This window comes from Convolutriloba macropyga, chromosome 11 (assembly GCF_964194025.1).
Source record: "Convolutriloba macropyga chromosome 11, txConMacr16.3, whole genome shotgun sequence".
Lineage (NCBI taxonomy): Eukaryota > Metazoa > Xenacoelomorpha > Acoela > Convolutidae > Convolutriloba > Convolutriloba macropyga.
This window is the reverse complement of record NC_134478.1, coordinates 21153847-21175490: the sequence shown is the minus strand read 5'-3', so window position 1 is coordinate 21175490 and position 21644 is coordinate 21153847. Positions and strand designations below refer to the sequence as shown.

General features: G+C 41.2%; 1 protein-coding gene across 1 annotated transcript; it reads right to left on the bottom strand.

The window, feature by feature from the left end:
- Positions 1-156: 156 nt before the first annotated feature.
- LOC142349066 (uncharacterized) lies at positions 157-3211 on the bottom strand. Its single transcript, XM_075400479.1, has 2 exons — positions 1498-3211; positions 157-1451 (listed from the first exon to the last, which is right to left on the bottom strand). Exons 1-2 carry the CDS (start codon positions 3209-3211, stop codon positions 157-159), a joined length of 3009 nt encoding a protein of 1002 aa, XP_075256594.1.
- Positions 3212-21644: the final 18433 nt, after the last annotated feature.

The following is a 21644-nucleotide window of genomic DNA, read 5'->3' as shown; positions in this document are numbered from 1 at the left end:
TCCCCTGGGAGTCCACTCCTCCAGCAGCCAAACCACATCGCCCACTTCCAGAGCAGCTTCTTTTGAAGTCCACTTTCGCCTCTGATTCAGCGTGGGGACGTACTCTTGAAGCAGTCGTTTCCAGATCTGTTGCAGGCGCTGTTTGACTTGGGTCCATCATGTCGACTTCAGACTGGCTGACTCTTGAAATAGAATTGTTGGAACATTCGCAAAGGGTCGTCCCAAGAGGAAATGATTGGGCGTTAGAGAATCGTCGTCCTTGTTATCGCTCCTCACGTGAGTCAAGGGCCTGGAAATCACAAGACATTCCGCTTTCGTGACAATGGTTGAAAAGACATCAGGTGTCAATTTTGCGGAGCCAAGATTGATGAGGAGAACTCGTTTAACTATTTGGACGAGTCTCTCCCAGACGCCACCGAAATGAGGTGCAGAAGGTGGGTTAAGTCTCCATTCTATGGACTGGTTGAGATGATTGCTTCTTATGAAATCGTGGTCTAGTTGAAGCGGCTTTAATCGTAATTGCTTACGGGATCCCAAGAAGTTTGTCGCATTGTCAGACATCAAAACCCGTGGCTGGCCACGTCTTGAGATAAATCGTCTGGTTGTTCTGATGCAGTTGTCGGTTGACAATTCTTCTGCTATTTCCAGATGAATGGCTCGCGTGACGAGGCACGTAAAGAGGCAGATGTATGTCTTTAATTCTTTGTCTCCATGCATTACTGCAAATGGTCCAAGATAATCCAATCCAACGTTTGTGAAGACGGCAGGCAATGAACTGTCTTGAAACCTAACCTCTGGGAGGTCAGCCATTATTGGCCGGAGGCCTACTGCTCGAAACCTTCGACACTCGAAGCATTTGAAAGCAAGATTTCTAAAGCTTTCGCGAACTCCAATGATGTGACATCTTTGTTGGATGTAGTTCCTGGTATATTCTACGCCGAGATGCATGCAAATTTCGTGACACTTCTGAATAAAGAGTTTTACAATTGCCTCTTTTGAGTCCAGTATTATCGGGTGCTTTGCTTCGAAGGGCAAAGAGCTTCTTTTTGTCCTTCCACCGACGCGTAATATGCCATCTTTCACAAACGGTGATAAGGACAACAGTAGGTTTTTCTTCTGCAGATCTTTTCCGTTTATCAGATCATTAACAGTTCCAGAAAACGACTTGAGCTGTGAAACTTGAAAGAGAAGACTTCTGGCTTTATCAATGTCTTCCAAGGCCAGTGCTCTGCGTTCTTTTGTCTTTAGGTTATCCATGAACAAGAAAACTCGGGCTGTTGCTCTCAAAAGTCTGGTCCATTTTGAAAACTTCTCAATGTTGAAGACAGGTTCCAGTGCTGAAGTCTGTTGCATCGTGTGCGTTGCTTCTTGAGGAGCAAAGAAAGAATTCCAATTTTTCTCAGGGTGCTTCAGAAACTCTGGTGGCGACAACCACCAGGAGTTAACGTCTTCTGGTAAAATTCCTCTAGATATGTGATCGGCAGTATTTTTTTTTACCAATTATATGTCGCCAACAGCTGGTGCCCGTAAGGTTTCTAATCTCCTGAACGCGGTTGGCGATGAACGTCTTAAGTTTTTCTTTTGAATTTATCCAGCCCAAAACGGCAGTACTATCACTCCAGAAGATTGTCTCTTTGATTGGAACAGATAAGTGCTGAGTGACAAATTGCCAAAGACGATGCCCTAAGACAGCTGCTTGTAATTCCAATTTTGGAATGCTTATTTGCTTTAGGGATGCAACTTTAGTGCGCCCAATGACAAAGTTGGAGGAAGTTTCTTTGTCATCTGACGTTCTAATGTATATAACGGCACCGTATGCTAACTGTGATGCGTCACAAAACACATGTAGCTGATTGCTGCCACTACTGATATCCAAATGTGAGAAGCTGCGTGGCATTTGAATCTGTGGTGAATCGAGATATTTGTCAGTCCAGTCCTGGATTTGTTGCCGTTTTGACGAAGAAAGCAAGTCGTCCCATGATAGGCCTTCTTTCCAGGTATCTTGCAAGATAATTTTCAGTGTGAATACTATGGGAGCTATTATCCCCAGTGGGTCAAACAGGCAAGCGATTAAGGACAACAGTTTTCGCAAAGTGTACTGGGAAGCGTCTTGATCTATCTTTGACAATTTTTTATGAAAAATTTTATCACTTGGGGAGTTCCACAGCAGTCCAAGAATTCGATGGTCTTCGGTTGCACTTTCGATGTGTTCAGATTCTAGCATTTCCAAAGCATTCGGCTCGTTGGTTACAAACTTTGTTAAATTGAAGCCACCCTTCTGGAGAGTCGACTTTAGATCAGAGACACACAACTGAGCTTCTTCAGTGCTTTGGAAGGAAAGAACAAAATCATCCATATAAAAACTTTTGTTGACAAGATCAATAATTTCCTGTCTTGGGACAAAATCTTGAGCAGTGCGTTGTAAGACAAATATTGCAGTTGCTGGTGAACAACATGCACCGAATATAAGCCTTGTGTACTGATATTGCCTGATAGTTTGATCAGTTGGCCACAAGAAACGGAGGCAAGATTGATCTTCAGGGATTATGGCAATTTGCATAAACATAGCCTCTATATCAGCCATTACGGCTATTGGTTTTTCGCGGAAACGAAGTAAGATACCAATCAAATTGTTTATCAGGTCGGGCCCAGACAATAAATTTGTGTTTAGCGATTGACCTTTGAAAATTGAGGCGGCATTGGCTACTCGTCTTACTTTTCCTGGATTGTTGGGGTTACTAACCGGATGGTGAGGGAGGTACCATATTCTTTCTGGCTGCGGATTCTCAAAGACCACTGGCTTTACGTAACCATTCTCGATGTCAGTTTGCAGGGTTGCATCGTATAGAACACTCAACTGATGATCTTTGGAGAGCCGACGTTGCAGGCTGCTTAGTTGGGCTTTCGCTGCTGGATAATTGTTTCGTAATTGGACGTTATTCTTCCACAAAAGACCAATTTCATATCTGGTACCGTTGTGACAAATTGTCTTTTCGAATATGTCCAGAGCTAATTCGCTGTCTTTTGAAAAGTTTTTGGGTTCTTCTGGTTCACTACTGGCGTTGTCTGTTTTCCAAAAACTGGTTACATAGTCGCACAGTGGTTTCTCGTCTTGAAAAGTTGAGCATGTCGGAACCTTATCGAATGGTCTGTAGCTATGTGACAGAAGGTTTGTTTCCCCGTGATATGATTCCTCTGCTTTGCGTTTCATTGGTCCCGTTATTGTCCAACCTAAAAAGTTTCTGATAGCGAAAGGAGTTCCGGTCGGTCCTTGAAAAATTCTCTTTTGAGAATGAACTGTGTCGCATCAACTCCTAACAAAAGCTGAATTTTGTTGTTGCTCAGATTTGGAAATTTGATATGTTGCAAATGGGAGTAGGTTCCACAAGTCTCATTTAATTCTTGCACTGGTGCGTCGCTAAATTTCCAGTTGTTAACTGAATGCACATAGTTCAATCTGAAGAGTGGTTCATCATCATTATACCTACCAATATCAAGGCGGACCAAATTCGCATTGATAACTGACTGGTCAAAGGCGTGCATGACATCCAAATCAAACTGAATTGCCTTTGGGGCATTGATACCGTTTGCAGTTGTATCAAGTACATAAGAGATTGTACTACAGCTGTCTAGTATGGCGTAGCATTCCACTGTTTCCTTGTTCTCACCAAAAAGTGTAACCGGAATGACCTGCAGTTGATTGCGAGTTTTTGCTGGAAAGCCATGATTGTAGGTTGGTGTATCAACTGTACTATTCATTTTTCTGTTCAACAGTTCGCACAGCGGGAGTTCGACATCTGTCGTGTTTTTTGTCTCAGTTCTCTTCTTTTGTTTGTCGGGGTCATGCAACAAACTCTGATGCTTTCCATTACAATGACGACAAACGACTTTTGATGCGCATTCTTTAGCAGAGTGGCTTGGGCTCAAGCAGTTAATGCAGAGTGAGTGTTTTTTGACTTCCAAGTTTCGTCTAGCTACAACAAATTTCTTGAACTGTTGGCATCGACCTATATAATGCTCCTGTTGATCAAGGGCGAATTTCGTTTTGACATTTTTTGTGACCTTTGATGAGTTTTTCCCTGCATTTAGGTTGTGATTCCCTGCAAAACCAGGTTGTTGATTGTTAAGGTTTTGTTTTCGGCTGAAGTTATTGCATGTCTGAAATGACTTTTGGTTATTCCTTCGATCATTGGCTCTTTGTTGATTGTTGGAGTTGCTGTACACGTTAGCTGAGAACTGATTCCTTTGTGAGCTGTTAGAAACCGTAGAATTGTTTCTTCGAATATTTCCTTGAAATCCATTGTTGTTGTTGTTTTGTGGACTGGTTTCCTGTAATTGTTCACAGGCGCGAGAGTGTCGGTCCATTCATTCCGAGAACTCCAAAATTCCTGGATTTTGAATATTGTTGTCAATGGTGTGCTCACTCCATTCATTTTGGGCGAATTTGGGAGTTTATCGCGTGCTAATTTCAGCAGATATGTAGCACTCAAGTCAGCGTTGAAGCCATGGGCTAGAAATGTTTGAACTATTTTCCGCAGGAGTGCTGCATAGCTAATTAGAGCTCTATGATCATTGGCTTGGGGACGCTGCCAGATTTCTAGTTCTTGAGTAAGTGCAGAAACCACATTCTGAGGATTTCCAAAGCGTCTATTTAATTCGTTTAGTGCATCATTGTAAAAATTTGGATTGCACAGAAAACTCGATATTCATTCCTTGGCAGGCCCGATCACAAAGGATTGCCATTAGCTCATTCTTTCAGTATTTGTTATATCAGGGTTATTATGTATTGTTGATGTAAACATGCTGCTCCATTCGTTCCATTTTAAAGGATCACCATCATACTTTTGTATGCGAATGTCAGGCAGCTTTACAGACCGATGCGGATTTCGAAACCGGTAATTAAACTGACCTTGATCTGTTTTAGATTTCCAACTTAATGTAGTTGGTAATTGATTTGCAAAGACTGGATGATTTTGCTGAGACACGGAACCTGGTAGTCCGTAGTTAACAAGCGTTTGAACATATTGATTGCTGGTTGCCGAGGAGATGAATGCTGTAGGCAATTGATTACACGATGATGACATTGACCATGATGTAGGGTTATAGTAAGGTTTCGACGAACAAGCAACTGAGTTTTGTCGGGGATGTAACATAGTATTTTCAACTGTGCCAGGTCTATGAACAAAACTTGTAATGCATGTTGGCAAATTAAGGATGTTCGTCGTATTTTCAGAAAAGCAATGTGGTCCACTCTCAAGAGATCTTTGTAATGTTGCGTCCTGATTGACAGTTGTACTGGTTATTACAGTTTGCTGTGAAGCAGGGCTCTGTATGACAATGTTTGGAGTTACATTTTGTTCGTGTAGTCTGCTTCTGAAGACTGGTTCGGAATTTGCTTGCTGATTTGGAGCTGTTATTGAAATTTGATCAATAGAAGTTTCGGAATTTTCAGCTAAATATGATTCAGTATTTCAAGGTTCGTCATCGATTGGCTCACTAATAGGAATTCTAGCTGTCTCACAATTGGTGAGCTCCCTTGAATTTCTTGCGCTTGTCTCAACTACTGTCGAGGCAGTTGTTCGATTGCTTTGAGTAGAGGCTGCACTGTTTGGACGCGAAGTAAGCGTTCGACGGAGCATTTCGTGTCTCTTCACTTTTTGCGCTACTTCCATCTTTAATCGAATGAGTTGATCAGCTTCTGGCAAAGGACCTTCAGCGTCCTGATTGTCTGATTCCGTTAACTCATCAACTATATTTTCGATTTCTCCCATAAGACGTTTAAACTCTTCATGCGTTAAAGAAACAATTTCTATTTCAGTGTTATTACTTACTTGAGCCTCTATCTCATTTTTCAATTCCTCGATCTTATTTAGCCTTCTATAGAAGAGCCGTATAGTGCCGGCGATTGACTGTTTTCGTGCTTTCATTTTCCTGTTGAACGCTTTTGACTTTCGAGCTAATTGACGGTAAGTAGCTATAGGAACACGCACTTACAGATGATCTGTTTGAGTGCAAGGAATGTGAGCAGTGGTACGTCTAAGTGTAAAAAATTGTGGTACGAGGTACCTACTGGGGCTGGCGAGGGCAGATGTTTTGTGAAAGTACGTTGGTGCACGGCTGGTGGACCTATGACACGCCTAAGTTTCAGAGACTATCGTAGGTGGTTCCTACTGGAGCTGGCGAGGGCAGCAGTGGTGTGGGAGTGCGTTGGCGCACGGCTGATGGAGCTATAACATGACTAAGTGTCAATAATGTCAGTGGGAGGCGCCCAATGGAGCTGGCGATGGCAGCTGGGGTGATGGAGTGCGTTGGCGCACGGCTGATGGAGCTATGACACGACTTAGTGTCAATGAAGTTAGTAGGAGGCGCCTTTTGGAGCTGGCGATGGCAGCTGGGGTGTGGGAGTGCGTTGGCGCACGGCTGATGGAGCTATGACACAATTAAGTGTCAATGAAGTTAGTAGGAGGCGCCTACTGGAGCAGGCGATGGCAGCTGGGTTGTGGGAGTGAGTTGGCGCACGGCTGATGGAGCTATGACACGACTGAGTGTCAATGAAGTTAGAGTTAGTAAGAGGCGCCTACTGGAGCTGTCGATGGCAGCTGGGGTGTGGGAGTGCGTTGGCGCACGGCTGATGGAGCTATGACACGACTAAGTGTCAATGAAAGTAGTAGGAGGCGCCTACTGGAGCTGGCGATGGCAGCTGGGGTGTGGGAGTGCGTTGGCGCACGGCTGATGGAGCTATAATTTGACTAAGTGTCAATAAAGACAGTAGGAGGCGCCCAATGGAGCTGGCGATGGCAGCTGGGGTGATGGAGTGCGTTGGCGCACGGCTGATGGAGCTATGACACGACTAAGTGTCAATGAAGTTAGTAGGAGGCGCCTACTGGAGCTGGCGATGGCAGCTGGGGTGTGGGAGTGCGTTGGCGCACGGCTGATGGAGCTATCACACGATTAAGTGTCAATAAAGTTAGTAGGAGGCGCCTACTGGAGCAGGCGATGGCAGCTGGGTTGTGGGAGTGAGTTGGCGCACGGCTGATGGAGCTATGACACGACTGAGTGTCAATGAAGTTAGTAGGAGGCGCCTACTGGAGCCGTCGATGGCAGCTGGGGTGATGGAGTGCGTTAGCGCACGGCTGATGGAGCTATGACACGACTGAGTGTCAATGAAGTTAGTAGGAGGCGCCTACTGGAGCCGTCGATGGCAGCTGGGGTGTGGGAGTGTGTTGGCGCACGGCTGATGGAGCTATAACACGACTAAGTGTCAATGAAGTCAGTAGGAGGCGCCTACTGGAGCTGGCGATGGCAGCTGGGTTGTGGGAGTAAGTTGGCGCAGGACTGATGGAGCTATGACACGACTAAGTGTCAATGAAGTTTGTAGGAGGCGCCTACTGGTGCTGACGATGGCAGCTGGGGGGTGGGAGTGCGTTGGCGCAAGGCTGATGGAGCTATGACACGACTAAGTGTCAATGGTGTCAGTAGGAGGCGCCTACTGGGGCTGGCGATGGCCGCTGGGGTGTGGGAGTGCGTTGGCGCACGGCTGATGGAGCTATGAGACGACTGAGTGTCAATGATGTCAGTAGGAGGCGCCTACTAGAGCTGGTGATGGCAGCTGGGGTGTGGGAGTGCGTTGTCGCACGGCTGACGGAGCTCTGACACGACTAAGTGTCAATAAAGGAGGCGCCTATTGGAGCTGGCGATGGCAGCTGGGGCGTGGGAGTGCGTTGGCGCACGGCTGATGGAGCTATGACACGACTAAGTGTCAATGAAGTCAGTAGGAGGCGCCTACTGGAGCTGGCGATGGCAGCTGGGGAGTGGGAGTGCGTTGTCGCACGGCTGACGGAGCTATGACACGACTAAGTGTCAATGATGTCAGTAGGAGGCGCCTACTAGAGCTGGTGATGGCAGCTGGGGTGTGGGAGTGCGTTGGCGCACGGCTGATGGAGCTATGACACGACTAAGTGTCAATAAAAGTAGTAGGAGGCGCCTACTGGAGCTGGCGATGGCAGCTGGGGTGTGGGAGTGCGCTGGGGCACGGCTGATGGAGCTATGACGCGACTAAGTGTCAATAAAGTCAGTAGGAGGCGCCTACTGGAGCTGGCGATGGCAGCTGGGTTGTGGGAGTAAGTTGGCGCAGGGCTGATGGAGCTATGACACGACTAAGTGTCCATGAAGTTAGTAGGAGGCGCCTACTGGAGCTGGCGATGGCAGCTGGGGTGTGGGAGTGCGTTGGCGCACCGCTGATGGAGCTATGACACGACTAAGTGTCAATAAAGTCAGTAGGAGGCGACCAATGGAGCTGGCGATGGCAGCTGGGGTGATGGAGTGCGTTGGCGCACGGCTGATGGAGCTATGACACGACTAAGTGTCAATGAAGTTTGTAGGAGTCGCCTACTGGAGCTGACGATGGCAGCTGGGGTGTGGGAGTGCGTTGGCGCACGGCTGATGGAGCTATGACACGACTAAGTGTCAATGGTGTCAGTAGGAGGCGCCTACTGGAGCTGGCGATGGCAGCTGGGGTGTGGGAGTGCGTTGGCGCACAGCTGATGGAGCTATGACACGACTAAGTGTCAATGATGTCAGTAGGAGGCGCCTACTAGAGCTGGTGATGGCAGCTGGGGTGTGGGAGTGCGTTGTCGCACGGCTGACGGAGCTTTGACACGACTAAGTGTCAATAAAGTTAGTAGGAGGCGCCTATTGGAGCTGGCGATGGCAGCTGGGGCGTGGGAGTGCGTTGGCGCACGGCTGATGGAGCTATGACACGACTAAGTGTCAATGAAGTCAGTAGGAGGCGCCTACTGGAGCTGGCGATGGCAGCTGGGTTGTGGGAGTGCGTTGGCGCACGGCTGATGGAGCTATGACACGACTAAGTGTCAATAAAGTCAGTAGGAGGCGCCCAATGGAGCTGGCGATGGCAGCTGGGGTGATGGAGTGCGTTGTCGCACGGCTGATGGAGCTTTGACACGACTAAGTGTCAATAAAGTCAGTAGGAGGCGCCTACTGGAGCTGGCGATGGCAGCTGGTTTGTGGGAGTAAGTTGGCGCACGGCTGATGGAGCTATGACACGACTAAGTGTCAATGAAGTCAGTAGGAGGCGCCTACTGGAGCTGGCGATGGCAGCTGGGTTGTGGGAGTAAGTTGGCGCAGGGCTGATGGAGCTATGACACGACTAAGTGTCAATGAAGTTTGTAGGAGGCGCCTACTGGAGCTGACGATGGCAGCTGGGGTGTGGGAGTGCGTTGGCGCACGGCTGATGGTGCTATGACACGACTAACTTTCAATGATGTCAGCAGGAGGCGCCTACTAGAGCTGGCGATGGCAGCTGGGGTGTGGGAGTTCGTTGTCGCACGGCTGATGGAGCTTTGACACGACTAAGTGTCAATAAAGTTAGTAGGAGGCGCCTATTGGAGCTGGCGATGGCAGCTGGGGCGTGGAAAGTGGGTTGGCGCACGGCTGATGGAGCTATGACACGACTAAATGTCAATAAATTTAGTAGGAGGCGCCTATTGGAGCTGGCGATGGCAGCTGGGGCGTGGGAGTGCGTTGACGCATGGCTGATGGAGCTATGACACGACTAAGTGTCAATAAAGTCAGTAGGAGGCGCCTACTGGAGCTGGCGATGGCATCCTGGTTGTGGGAGTGCGTTGGCGCACGGCTGATGGAGCTAAGACACGACTAAGTGTCAATAAAGTCAGTAGGAGGCGCCCAATGGAGCTGGCGATGGCAGCTGGGGTGATGGAGTGCGTTGGCGCACGGCTGATGGAGCTATGACACGACTAAGTGTCAATGAAGTTTGTAGGAGGCGCCTACTGGAGCTGGCGATGGCAGCTGGGGTGTGGGAGTGCGTTGGCGCACGGCTGATGGAGCTATGACACGAATAATTGTCAATGATGTCAGTAGGAGGCGCCTACTGGAGCTGGTGATGGCAGCTGGGGTGTGGGAGTGCGTTGGCGCACGGCTGATGGAGCTATGACACGACTAAGTGTCAATGAAGTCAGTAGAAGGCGCCTACTGGAGCTGGCGATGGCAGCTGGGGGGTCGGAGTGCGTTGACGCACGGCTGATGGAGCTATGACACGACTAAGTGTCAATAAAGTTAATAGGAGGCGCCTATTGGAGCTGGCGATGGCAGCTGGGGCGTGGGAGTGCGTTGACGCACGGCTGATGGAGCTATGACACGACTAAGTGTCAATGAAGTCAGTAGGAGGCGCCCAATGGAGCTGGCGATGGCAGCTGGGGTGTGGGAGTGCGTTGGCGCACGGCTCACGGAGCTATGACACGTTTAAGTGTCAATGAAGTTAGTAGGAGGCGCCTACTGGAGCTGGCGATGGTAGCTGGGGTGTGGGAGTGCGTTGGCGCACGGCTGATGGAGCTATGACACGACTAAGTGTCAATGAAGTCAGTAGGAGGCGCCCAATGGAGCTGGCGATGGCAGCTAGGGTGTGGGAGTGCGGTACATGGCTGGCTCCAAAGAAACATCATGCTCGTCTTGGTATTGTAGTCTTTGAAAAACTTCACAGCACACGAATAATTCAATTTTTTTTAATGACAACAACTACAAAATTATGTCACCAATAAGACTTTGTTTTTGTACCCTAGCTTTTTCTCAAAAATTTAAACTAAAAAACGGTCTTTAATTTGGCATATAGTTCCTCAACCCAATATTCAAATTGGCTATCTGTCAATTAGTTTTTTTTAACCCACTACCAACTTACAATAGGCCCCGAAGCTTATTTTATAGTTCACCGTAAAAAAACGGCTTATACATTTTCAACTCTCAAATTGTTGCTTCCTCCTGGCCTTGAATATGAGCAAACCATTTGACTACTTCCCGACTGTTATTTTCAATGTTTTGTACTCACAGAGTTGACGTTGACCAAAAAAAGTTGACCAGTTACCAACAGTTGTAGCACTCCTATTACACATTGATGAAGGACCACTTCCTTGTTGTCTCATCTCCTTGAGGTAAACTTGCTTCATTCGTTGGTGGAATTCATCGAAGCGCCAATATGATCACGACGTTGTCTTTCCTTTCTTCTTTGTCGTATCATGTCTCTTTTGTTCCCATTATAATAAGTTTAAATTGTTTGGTTTACTTGTTTGGTTTCATGACATCAAATTTACAACTCATTTTCTTTTTACATGACCTTTCAAAAACTTATAACATTACAAAGTGATTCAGAATCAAACAAAACAGGTCAGGCACTTTACACAAAATAATGAAGAAGTTAATACTGGGCATTAACATGCACCACTTCGCCAACTTAGTGCGCGTAAGTGCTCAAACCATCTGTCATATAAAAACATGCCATATAACAACAAATAAGAACAGGGGTCATTTTCGGCAAGAAGAAAAAACGTGATCATAATCAAGTTTTGCCTTCTTGCCGTATTTGACCACACTAAGTCCTGAATTTCATGCGATCAATCGTGTTTCTAAACCGTGTAATTTTGAATGCATGACGCCCCACCACCTATGCGATCATTTTGATCTGGACATCTTAAGATTGTCTTGGATCTCAACCTGGACAATGCGAAAACTGATTAAATATACAAATAGCATATTTTTGGGGCAATTTTGCGCTCTTCAAGCTTGTGGATTTCAGTCTTAAAAGTTCGAAATTTACATGCAAAGCAACAGTCAGGAATGCTGCTGTTGAGTCCCGAGTCGATGTTTTGTTGAAAAAATAATGTAAGAATTCGGGTGAATAGCAGTGAAAAAATAATTTCACCGGAAAACGCCGGATGAATGCGGTCAAAGTGGTGATTTTTTGTAAGAATTGCAGGTTTTTGCGGAGAATTCCTTATTTTCAACGCATTCTCCGGAATTAATACAAAATAACTGCCGTAAATGAGTTTGAACCTCTCGCCTCCATCAACAAGTTCTAATTATTTTTTGTGAATTTAAGTCAGATTCGAAAAATTTTAAGGAAAATAAATGCGTTGAAATTTTCCCCCGAAATTTTGTAAGAATTGTGGTTTTTATCGGTGAATTTTTAAATTTTACCGCTTAAGCAGTGAAAAAAAGTCCCCGCTATCAAAAACAAGCGGCGAACATAAAAATTTCGCCGTTAAAAACTGCAAATCTTACAAAAATTAATCGCCAAAAAATTGCATTTTTAGGATCTCAGACGGACTACGAGTTTGAATTGATTTGAATAAATCCTTGTTCTAACTACAATCCACTATTATTGAAAAACTTGATTTGCTTATATGCAACTAAAAACGGATGAATATCTAACTTTTTCCACAGAAACTGCACCAAAAATCTTGATAACTTAGGCTGCCTATATATATATAGGGGATCTCTGACAATGAGTTTAAAATTATTTGAGTTTTAATATTTTAATCCCTTTTAACTCAGAGGCTTTTTAGTGATAAATACCGTTTTTAAAATTATATACGTTGTTTTACTAGAAGAATTTGCTTCGAATTCAAAAGTTTTCCATTTCTCTGGTGGTTGATACAAAAATAATTAATAAAAATGGCAACTAACATTAGTAAACAGAACTCATAAATAATTGAAAACTTTTTTTCAAAAAAAAAACGAAATTCCACCACTGCAGCTATGTAACTGGGTAACTTAGTGAAGAAACTTTGCGTCGTTTGCGGTTTTTAGCAGTGTATTTTTTTCACCGCTCTCATTCATCGCTATTCGTACATCTTTTTTTTGCAGTATTTTCTGCGCTGAAGATGTTTGGTAAATTTATCGATTAATGTTATTAATGCTTGTAAGATTTGCGATTCTTAGCGGTAAATTGTTTGTTTTTCACGGCATTCACCGAATTCAGTACTTAAACTTGCACCGCAGTTCACCTTATTTCTTACATTTTTGAGCAATTTTTAGCGTTAATACCTCGAACCGAGTTGCAACAAGAGTCATATCACGCAACCTGAAGACCAACGTTGCTTCATTTTCCATCGATTCGAATGTTCAAATTCCCCGATGTTAACTTTGAACATAGCTGAAGAGTTTCGTGAATTCCTAGACTTTGACGACTTGAGCATACTAGGCCATGTGGTGGGCCAAAATCAAATCTATTGAAGACAACATTGTGAAAAAAAATTAAATGATATTTATAATATTTTGCAAACAACTGGTCACGCCGTTTGTTAAATGCGGCGTGACTCAAGCTGAATCAGACGAACGGATACAAAAATAGCAGGCATTTTCCATAGAATTTTTTGGAGTACTTTTATGCATAAGAGTGCAACTCTCAAAAAATTCTAAATTAAAATGTGTAGAGATGGGACTTGCTTGTAGGTACTCCATGGTATATTGTTTGCCAGAGAGCTTATTTGTTACTCCTCCCTCAATCGAAATAGGAAGAAATGCAAACAGTTCACAATGATAAAGGAACTGCACTGAAGGATGTCGAATTAGGTAACTGTTGTCTGTTTTGATTTTTTTGGCAAATCTCGGCTGTATTTTCAATTATAACACTCTTGATTGCGACCCTAGTAGTTTTGGAAAAAATCTGTCGATTTGTCACCGTATCATCGCGGAGGTTGGTGGCAGAGCAAATCATCGAGTCAGAATGCAAGAACTTAGTCTGAAATGTCTGCAGAATAGCGTATAAGTAGTATGAAACTCTTACAGTTTTTTTGTGAATCATTCTTGTAATTATTTTGGATCAGTACTGAAAACAACTAAGCGGGGATTCCGATGCATAAATACTCTTTTGGGAGTTAACGGTCGGTTTTCGGTTTTTCATTTTATTCATACACATTTAATTTCACAAAACATTTTATTTTAAATTTCCGTCAATAAATTTCCCCCATCGGTTTTTAGGAAAACTGGCCTTTGAATCCAAAAATAGACAAATTAGATTGAAATTGCGGCGCCAAATAGCCGATGGGTATGGAATTTTAGACACCGCAGGACCAATATATGCAAAAACTCAACGCCTTTTTATTAAACGGTTGTAGAAGCTCGGGTTGGTGTCCCAGTGCATCTTATCGATGGATCAATGTTATTTCATAGTAACTTCTAGATCCATCGATGGATCAGTGTATTTTCATAAAACCTAACATTTCATCGAAGGATCACAGAAAATCCATGAAATTGAAAATTTCGATAATCTCACATGTTTGTCAATTTTCTTAATAAAATGGAACTACGTGTCCCTAAATGTTCTATTTGATGGGTTTTGAGTTTGATGCATTTTGAGCTTGATGCCGAGTTTGATGCGACACGCCGAGTTTTATGCATTTTGTTGGAACCCAATTGCGGAAACGAACGGATTCGTGCCTGGATTGTAATTCCGCACCAAACCCAAGATCCGAGTCAAGCATTAAACTCAGCATTGTACAACCGGGGCAGTGTACCACAGCAACCGGCAGACCAACCCGGTTGGGGGTATAACAGCGGGTTGGATTATAACTGCGGGTGGTATATTTGCGGGTAGGGGGTATAACTGCGGGTGGTATATTTGCGGGTGTGGGGGAGGGTGCTATAATTGCAGGTGAGTGGTCTATTTGCGGTTGGGGGTGTCTTAACTGCGTTTGCGAGTGGTATAACGGGGGGGGGGATGAATTACGTCTCCCTAAACGTACTTTGTTGTTTTCAGTAACGTGTCACTATATGTAGACCAGTTAAAGCGTTCTTAGTTAAAGCGACTCAGTAAAAGCGTTATATAGACCAGTATAGACCAATAAAGCGGAGTGAAATAAGAGGGGTTGAAACTAGAGTAACAAATAAGGTGGGGAATTCTCAATCGGATTGAGATTTCCGATTTCCGCATTTGATTATGACATCACAATTTGTTACAGATCATCTATTTTTGATGTTTTTCCGATCAATATTGACGTTTTTTGGACCTATTTCTGATGGATTTTCTATGGCCCAGTGAAATCGCATCGATGAATATTCTATGATCCAGTGAAATCCCATCGATGGATTTTTTATGTTCCAGTGAAATCCCATCGATGGATTTTCTCTGATGCAGTGAAAATTGGAGATTTCTCATCGATGGGTTTTCTATGATCAGAGAAAAAGTGGTAATGAACTATCGATGTCCCATCGATAAACGTTTAATGAAATTTCTATGATCCATCGATGCGATTCACAGGGAGACCAACCCGGGAGCTCATTCTGGGAGTTTTGAAGGCGCCAAAACTTACGAAGTGAATTGTAGCCTGAACAGGTTATTGAAAATTATTAAAACAAGTCTGATGCCGAAGGCTTGAAGAAAGACCTGATGGACAAAAATTTTTGAGGATCATTGATTTATTCAGTCAAATTATGCTTTCTGATTTTCAGTACCTCATTTTTCAAAATACTCCTTTTTGATATCCTCTGGAATTTTTTCAACGATACAATGATTTTTTTGACGTTTTTCGTGGCTGAATTAGAGTATTATCTTGGTTTTCCTGACATTATTCTGCCTGCCTAGTCTCTTTTTCGGTCTAGCAAATCTTGGCTAATATTGGATATAGCCAAATTGGATATTGACTATCTCAGTCTTGCCTTGACCAACACAAGACTGACAATTGTAGAAATTGACATGTAATCATATAATACTGAGTCTGTTCTGATTCTAGACTGATTTTGAATTGTTGTGACATGAAGATCCAAAATTAGGCGGATGACAAAATTATGTACAATAAGGTATTATTTTTTCTGTTTTTTTTTTAAATCTTTTTATAATAGCCAACGAAAACTCTTTGTCTTTGTAGTTCTAGAAGAGTTTTTCATTACAACGTAGAGGTATATAATAAAAAATTTAATTTATTTTGGGGAACTTCATTTACTTAACGTGGAAAACAGTGACCAATTTTTGTAACAAAATTTACTTTTGATTAAACTGTTTCTTTTATTTCTATAAATCTCATTCGAAAATGGACAGACTTTACTTTTTTGTCATTTTTAGCGGGCACGGTAGTCTACTATAATCCACAGTGGGTAGCTGAAATCCACAAACTGCGTGAAAGAAGTCCACAAGTCATGTTTCACTACTTAAAGCTTTTAAAATTTAGTTTTCAGTATTTGTTGCAGTAACTGGTTTTTTCCTCAAACACTCTAAATGCTAAAGAAAATTGCGCTAGAAATTATTCTATTCAATTCTATTTAAAGCTTAAAACACGAGGTTTGAAACTCAGAAAGAAACAAAACTTGTGAAAAATTGTTTCAAATCGATATTCTTTAAACTGTTATATATATTTTAAATATTCATTTTAAATTTTAAATATATATTTTTTAAACTGTTAAACTGCAGTGGGTAGGTAAGGACTAATGGGTTTTCTTTTTCTTCAAAAATGTGTTTTTGTTTTGAACTGGTTTCACTGCTTACTACCAACAAGAGCAGGTTTTATGTGTGTCGTCAACGCCGACACTGGTGCTTTCTTACGTTTGAAAACGACGATACCGATTCTTTCTTACGTTTGAAAACCGACAATACCGATGCTTTCTTACGCTTGAAAACCGACGATACCGATGCTTTCACATTTAATAAACGACGATACCCAATCTCGCTTGCGATGAAAAAACGACGATACCGAATCTTTACTGCGTCTAAAAACGACGATACCGATTCTTTCTTACGTTCATTAAGAACAAAAACGACGATACTGACGGAAAAATTGTAAGGGCTTTTGTCGTTTTTGGCTAGAAAAAACGACGATACCGACGGTTTCTTACGTTTTCTAACCAAAGATATCTCAACTAGGGATAGGAGAGATTGGGAGCTCCACAGGAACAAAAAATTTTGTTTCTGTCTCCGAGGAGAAAAGTATGTATTCTGAAAATTTGTCCCCAAGTTTAGGAGCATCAGCAAAATTATGTCTAGATTGAAAATTAGGTTCCTTTTTTACCGAATACTTAACCAAAAATACAAAATTCACTTTTATGTATTTTGTCGCATTGGATATTTCAGCTTTGATTATTTTGTCTTGAAATGATATTTAATTTGTTTAAACTATGAATGTGAAAATATTGCAAACATCAATGGAAAAACCAATTAGGATATTAAGACACAGCGTGTGTTGGCCACATTTTCAATGTCTTAAGATAAGGCCATTCTTAGAATATAATTGAACTCTTTGCGGCATCATAAATATTTTTTATTGTTGATGACGAAAGGAGTCATGTGACATATTTTGAATAAAATCATTATTACATGAATGGAAGACATCAGTTGATGTAAACGCATGCGCTTTGAATGAAAACGTTAGAAATTTCAGAATGGAAGTCCTAATAGAGTTTGCACAGTGTCGCAATAGCTTGCCTTTTGCATATACTAAGCACAAAAAAAACGGTTCACCTACTTTCATCTGCGTTTTTGCAAGAAGTGTTGCCTCAATTCTATTTTTTTCTGATCTAATGAGAAAAAATATCTTTTTATCTTCAGTTTATAGAGATCGAGGACAATCTTCCTTCATTTTACTGAAGAATTTTTGCAAACGATGTTCGCGCATAATAGCGTTCTTCTGTGTTTATTTCTGCACACTGTTTTCTCGGAAGATGTGGAGCAATCATTTAAGGAAAAACCATTGTATAAAAGGGCAATATTTCATGGCAAAGCTGCGCAAGATGGCAAGTATCCATTCTTTTTTCACCTTGGAGTGAGAAAACTATCGACCCTGCAGTTGTTTCGAATAGGACAAACTTTTTGCGGTTCAACATTGATTCATGAGGAGTTTCTATTAACAGCAGCCCACTGTCTGTTTAGAAAGTTCAGCCCAGAAGACAGCTCGTTTACAGGTACCATCTAAAATAATCGTCATCGTGTGATTAACGTTGGTTCCACAAATTAAATAGTTCTCAGTTCATTACCATTACGCGGCAAATGCCAGATTTCTCGTGTTATCGAGTAATTTAAAACGATTTTTTTCATAGATCCATTACAGACAAATTTTTCCAGGTTTTGTGAAGACCGTGACCCTCTCTATTCGGACCACTTGAGTGCCAAATTATGTGTTCGAGCCGGTGACCGATATTGGAATGCGAAAAACTGAAGATACCAAAAAGGGCATGCGATTTTGCTATGTTTTAATTATTTGGTCAAATATCTAAAATCAAGTAATGAACTGAAAATTTATGTTCGGACCCCTCTTGAGGGGGGAGGAACTATATACTCAACTGGGTTTTTTTCTTGTTCAGACAATTTAGACCGATCGATATATTCATCGTAGAGAGTTGTGAGTGAAATCATCAAAAAACCCATCCAGCGTAGAATATGGAATTAAAATTTTTTTGAATTTCATTTTCTAGAGCGAGTTATCATAGTTTAAATTTTTGAATTTTTGTGAATATCAGACCGATTTGAGTTATTTATTCACATTTTCCGGACCTTTTGCCTAAAATTTCGTCAATTTTGCTAAAATCAGTAAAAATTTCTATCAATAACACTGCTGATGTTATTTTTGGAGACAAAAAAATCTTGTTGACTTTTTTGATTGATTTTTTTTTGGCTAAAATTTCGGATAAGTATTTCAAAAGTCGGCCTCTTTCATCAAAAAATGCCCACTTTGATCATAAAATAAGCTTTTTTTTAGTTTAATTTGATTTAGATTGCCGGAAGTACACTCCTCAAAACAACTAAGACATTCTTTGCAAAATTACAAAGTGAACTAGACCTACTTTTACTTCCATTGAGGGTAATCGGGAATTAAAAATTTGCCGTTTTTGCTAATTTTACTCTATGATTATCAAAAACAAAGCCTTTATCTTGATCTTTTAACTAACAAATTATCTAGATCTAAAACATTCGAAGCAATTTAGTGTTTTTATGGGACAAACAGCAATAGCAAGGCTGGTGTTTGTCCAATCTTAGAATGTTTTTTTTTAAAAGAAAATCGATCTTTTTAATGTTAATTAAAGAACAGAACAATTCAAATTAAAGATGATTGTTGTTATGCCTATTTCTTTTCCCCAGCAGCTCCAAATTAAAGTACCTAGTCTCTCTACTCGGAACATTATGGTAGTTTTGACTTTTAATTAAGTTTGAATTTTGAATAAACAATGGCTTATTGAACCTTGGCTCAACTTTTCTTTTATATTGGTGAACTTGTAGCTTAGAGTCAGCAAAAAAAGAAAGTATCTTAATCATCTTCTTTCTACTGATATCAATATTAATTTTTTTTGTGGTTTTACTAGTTAACTTTTGGTTTTTTTGCGTTAATTTTACTAACGTTCAGAATTTTTTTTTTGATTTTTAGGCATTGGCTTTTTTTTTTTAACTTTTCTCGTGTTGTCACATTATCACATTAATGAAAGTTCACTTTTTTGACATTTTTGACGTTTAAATAAGACACAATTGAACATAAAAAATTTTTTAAAGGCATAGATTGTGGTTTAAACGGCTTCGACATTCCTTTCTCCAAGGATTTAAATGAATTTTTCACATTTGTCTTTAACTGTTGTGTTTATTTTGTCTTTTTAGTCCTGTGAAATTTCGCGGATAATGACAGGTCTCATTGGCTTGTTATGTGGAATAAATGAACCAACTTTCTGACTTGACTACATATCTGATGGCTTTAATGGTTTTGAAACAGTTTTTTTCAAAAAAAAAAAGACTTTAACTTTCCGTGTTTGTTCTCTTTTTGTCAATTCGTTACCTAGTCTCGTTAATTAGATGTCACAAATATTAATATTGTCCTCGAAGAAAGATGCAAGTGTACACAATCTAATGTTTTTATAGACTTTGCTATGAAACTGGTGGCTTCGAAACTGGCTTTTGACAAAAAAGTGAACTAATTTTTGATTTTTGTCTTTTTTTGGCGCTGTTTTTGCAGAGGTAAGTAATATTTTGAAGAATTACAGGTCTCAAGCAAGTTCTGTGGACGAACAAAAAAACCTATTTAAAGATCTACTTTTGTAGCTAATGGGTTTCATGGCTTTAAAATTAATTGTGTTCGAAAAATACAAAAATTTTAATTAATTTGCTGTTTTTTTTCCTCTTTTTTGTCTACTTGTTTTCTATTTCCATTACAAGAGGTCACACACCACATTATTTGCATTCAAGGAATGCTCAATTGAACATTTTTTGAGGGGCAAAATCTGACTTTACGGCTTCGACAGCCTTTCGCCTTAAGTTTTAATTGAATTTTCGTCTGTTGTCTGTATTTTTTTTTCTTTGTAACCACATAAAAATTTGAAAAACTCTAGGTCTATGTGCTTTCTTATAGAGGGTTGTGTGATTATAAAGACGCAAGTTTTTTCAACCTCTATCTAATGGTTGCATTTAATGTTTTTAAATTTAAGCCATATTTTTTTGCTGTTTTTCGTTCTTTTTTTTGTTTAAGTGCTACCGAGCCTCATGTTTTATCTTGCGCTATTTTGACTTGTTAATAAGTTTTTTTTTTAAAAAAAGTGACATAGAGTTTTGGATATAATTAATGTTTGTTGTTTAGTTTTGTTGTTCGTCTTGACTTGGTTTCTTAATAGTGGCTGATCTCATCAATCTAATGCGGCATTTTTACTCCACTGAGTTATTTGCGTTGAAGGCGGTCTTTTTGTTCATACACATTTCTTTTTGAAAAATACTGTTCCTCATTGGGTAGAAATTTATGCAAAAATACGGATGAGCGGGGTCGGAACTTTATGTGCAAACGCACATTACCGAGCCTCCGTGTTTGGTTGAAAAACTCTAACCAAAATCTTATAAAATTGATTAACTATAGACAGTTTGATTTTTGTGCTCTGTCATTAGTTTGATGATAATTTTGCCACAAAATTTGACGTACCAAAGTAATAAAGCAAACTAATAAAGTACAATAAATAAAAAAGTTTTCTAAGGTCTGTTTTCAGATTCAATTGTTTTCGTCAATTCAAAAAACGTGAAGTGATACTACCAAAAGAAGTGATCGGCTGAAATCCTCCATGCCCGACTCCTCTGAATGGGAACAAGAAATGTCCTCTTTTACTTTTATTGACATTAAAATAATTGCTCTGTCATTAATGGCTCTTTTACTTCAGTTGTGAAAATTGAAAGGTTTAGGTGTGGTAAAAAAAATTGAGAAGTAACTGCGAAAAGCAGGTCACCACCCAGGTTGAGGTCCCAGACGGAATCAAATTTCAAATTTGTTCAGAACGATGATGAATGCACGGGGATTCGTGTGTTCAAATTTATATAGTTGGGAATTATCGAAAAAGGCACGACATCTGAACATGAACGCCCGAAAATCTTGAGGTGAACGCACAAAAGTTTGAAATTGAACGCACATAATTCTGGAAATGAAGGCTCTAATTTTTGTCAGTAGAAAAAAACTATACCTCTCAGATGATTTCTAGCACTCTTACAGCAGAGACCCACTCAAGTAGCATCCTTCAAAACGGAAAGCCGAAACTCATTAGAGTTTAAAAAAACAGCAAAATGCAGAATGCGAAAAGAGTTGCGCTCAGTCTTTTGTGTTGAAGATAATTGAAGTTGTGCTGAAGTTGAATTATAAATCAAATTTGTGCCTGAGGGGCCAGAGTGCATCACATGTTTTGCCGAAAATATTTTGCAATATTTTTTACTCAAAATTATTAAAACTCTATTAACCGACTAATTTTAAGTATAAAACTTGTGTGTAGTTATTGCCGTTTGTCTGTTTTTGATCGCATGGAAATTTGAGTTTGAACGCACGGAAACTGGTTGACGCACAAGAGTCTGGATCTGAACGCACGAAAATCAGTTGAACTCACGAAAATCTGGACGCAAGATT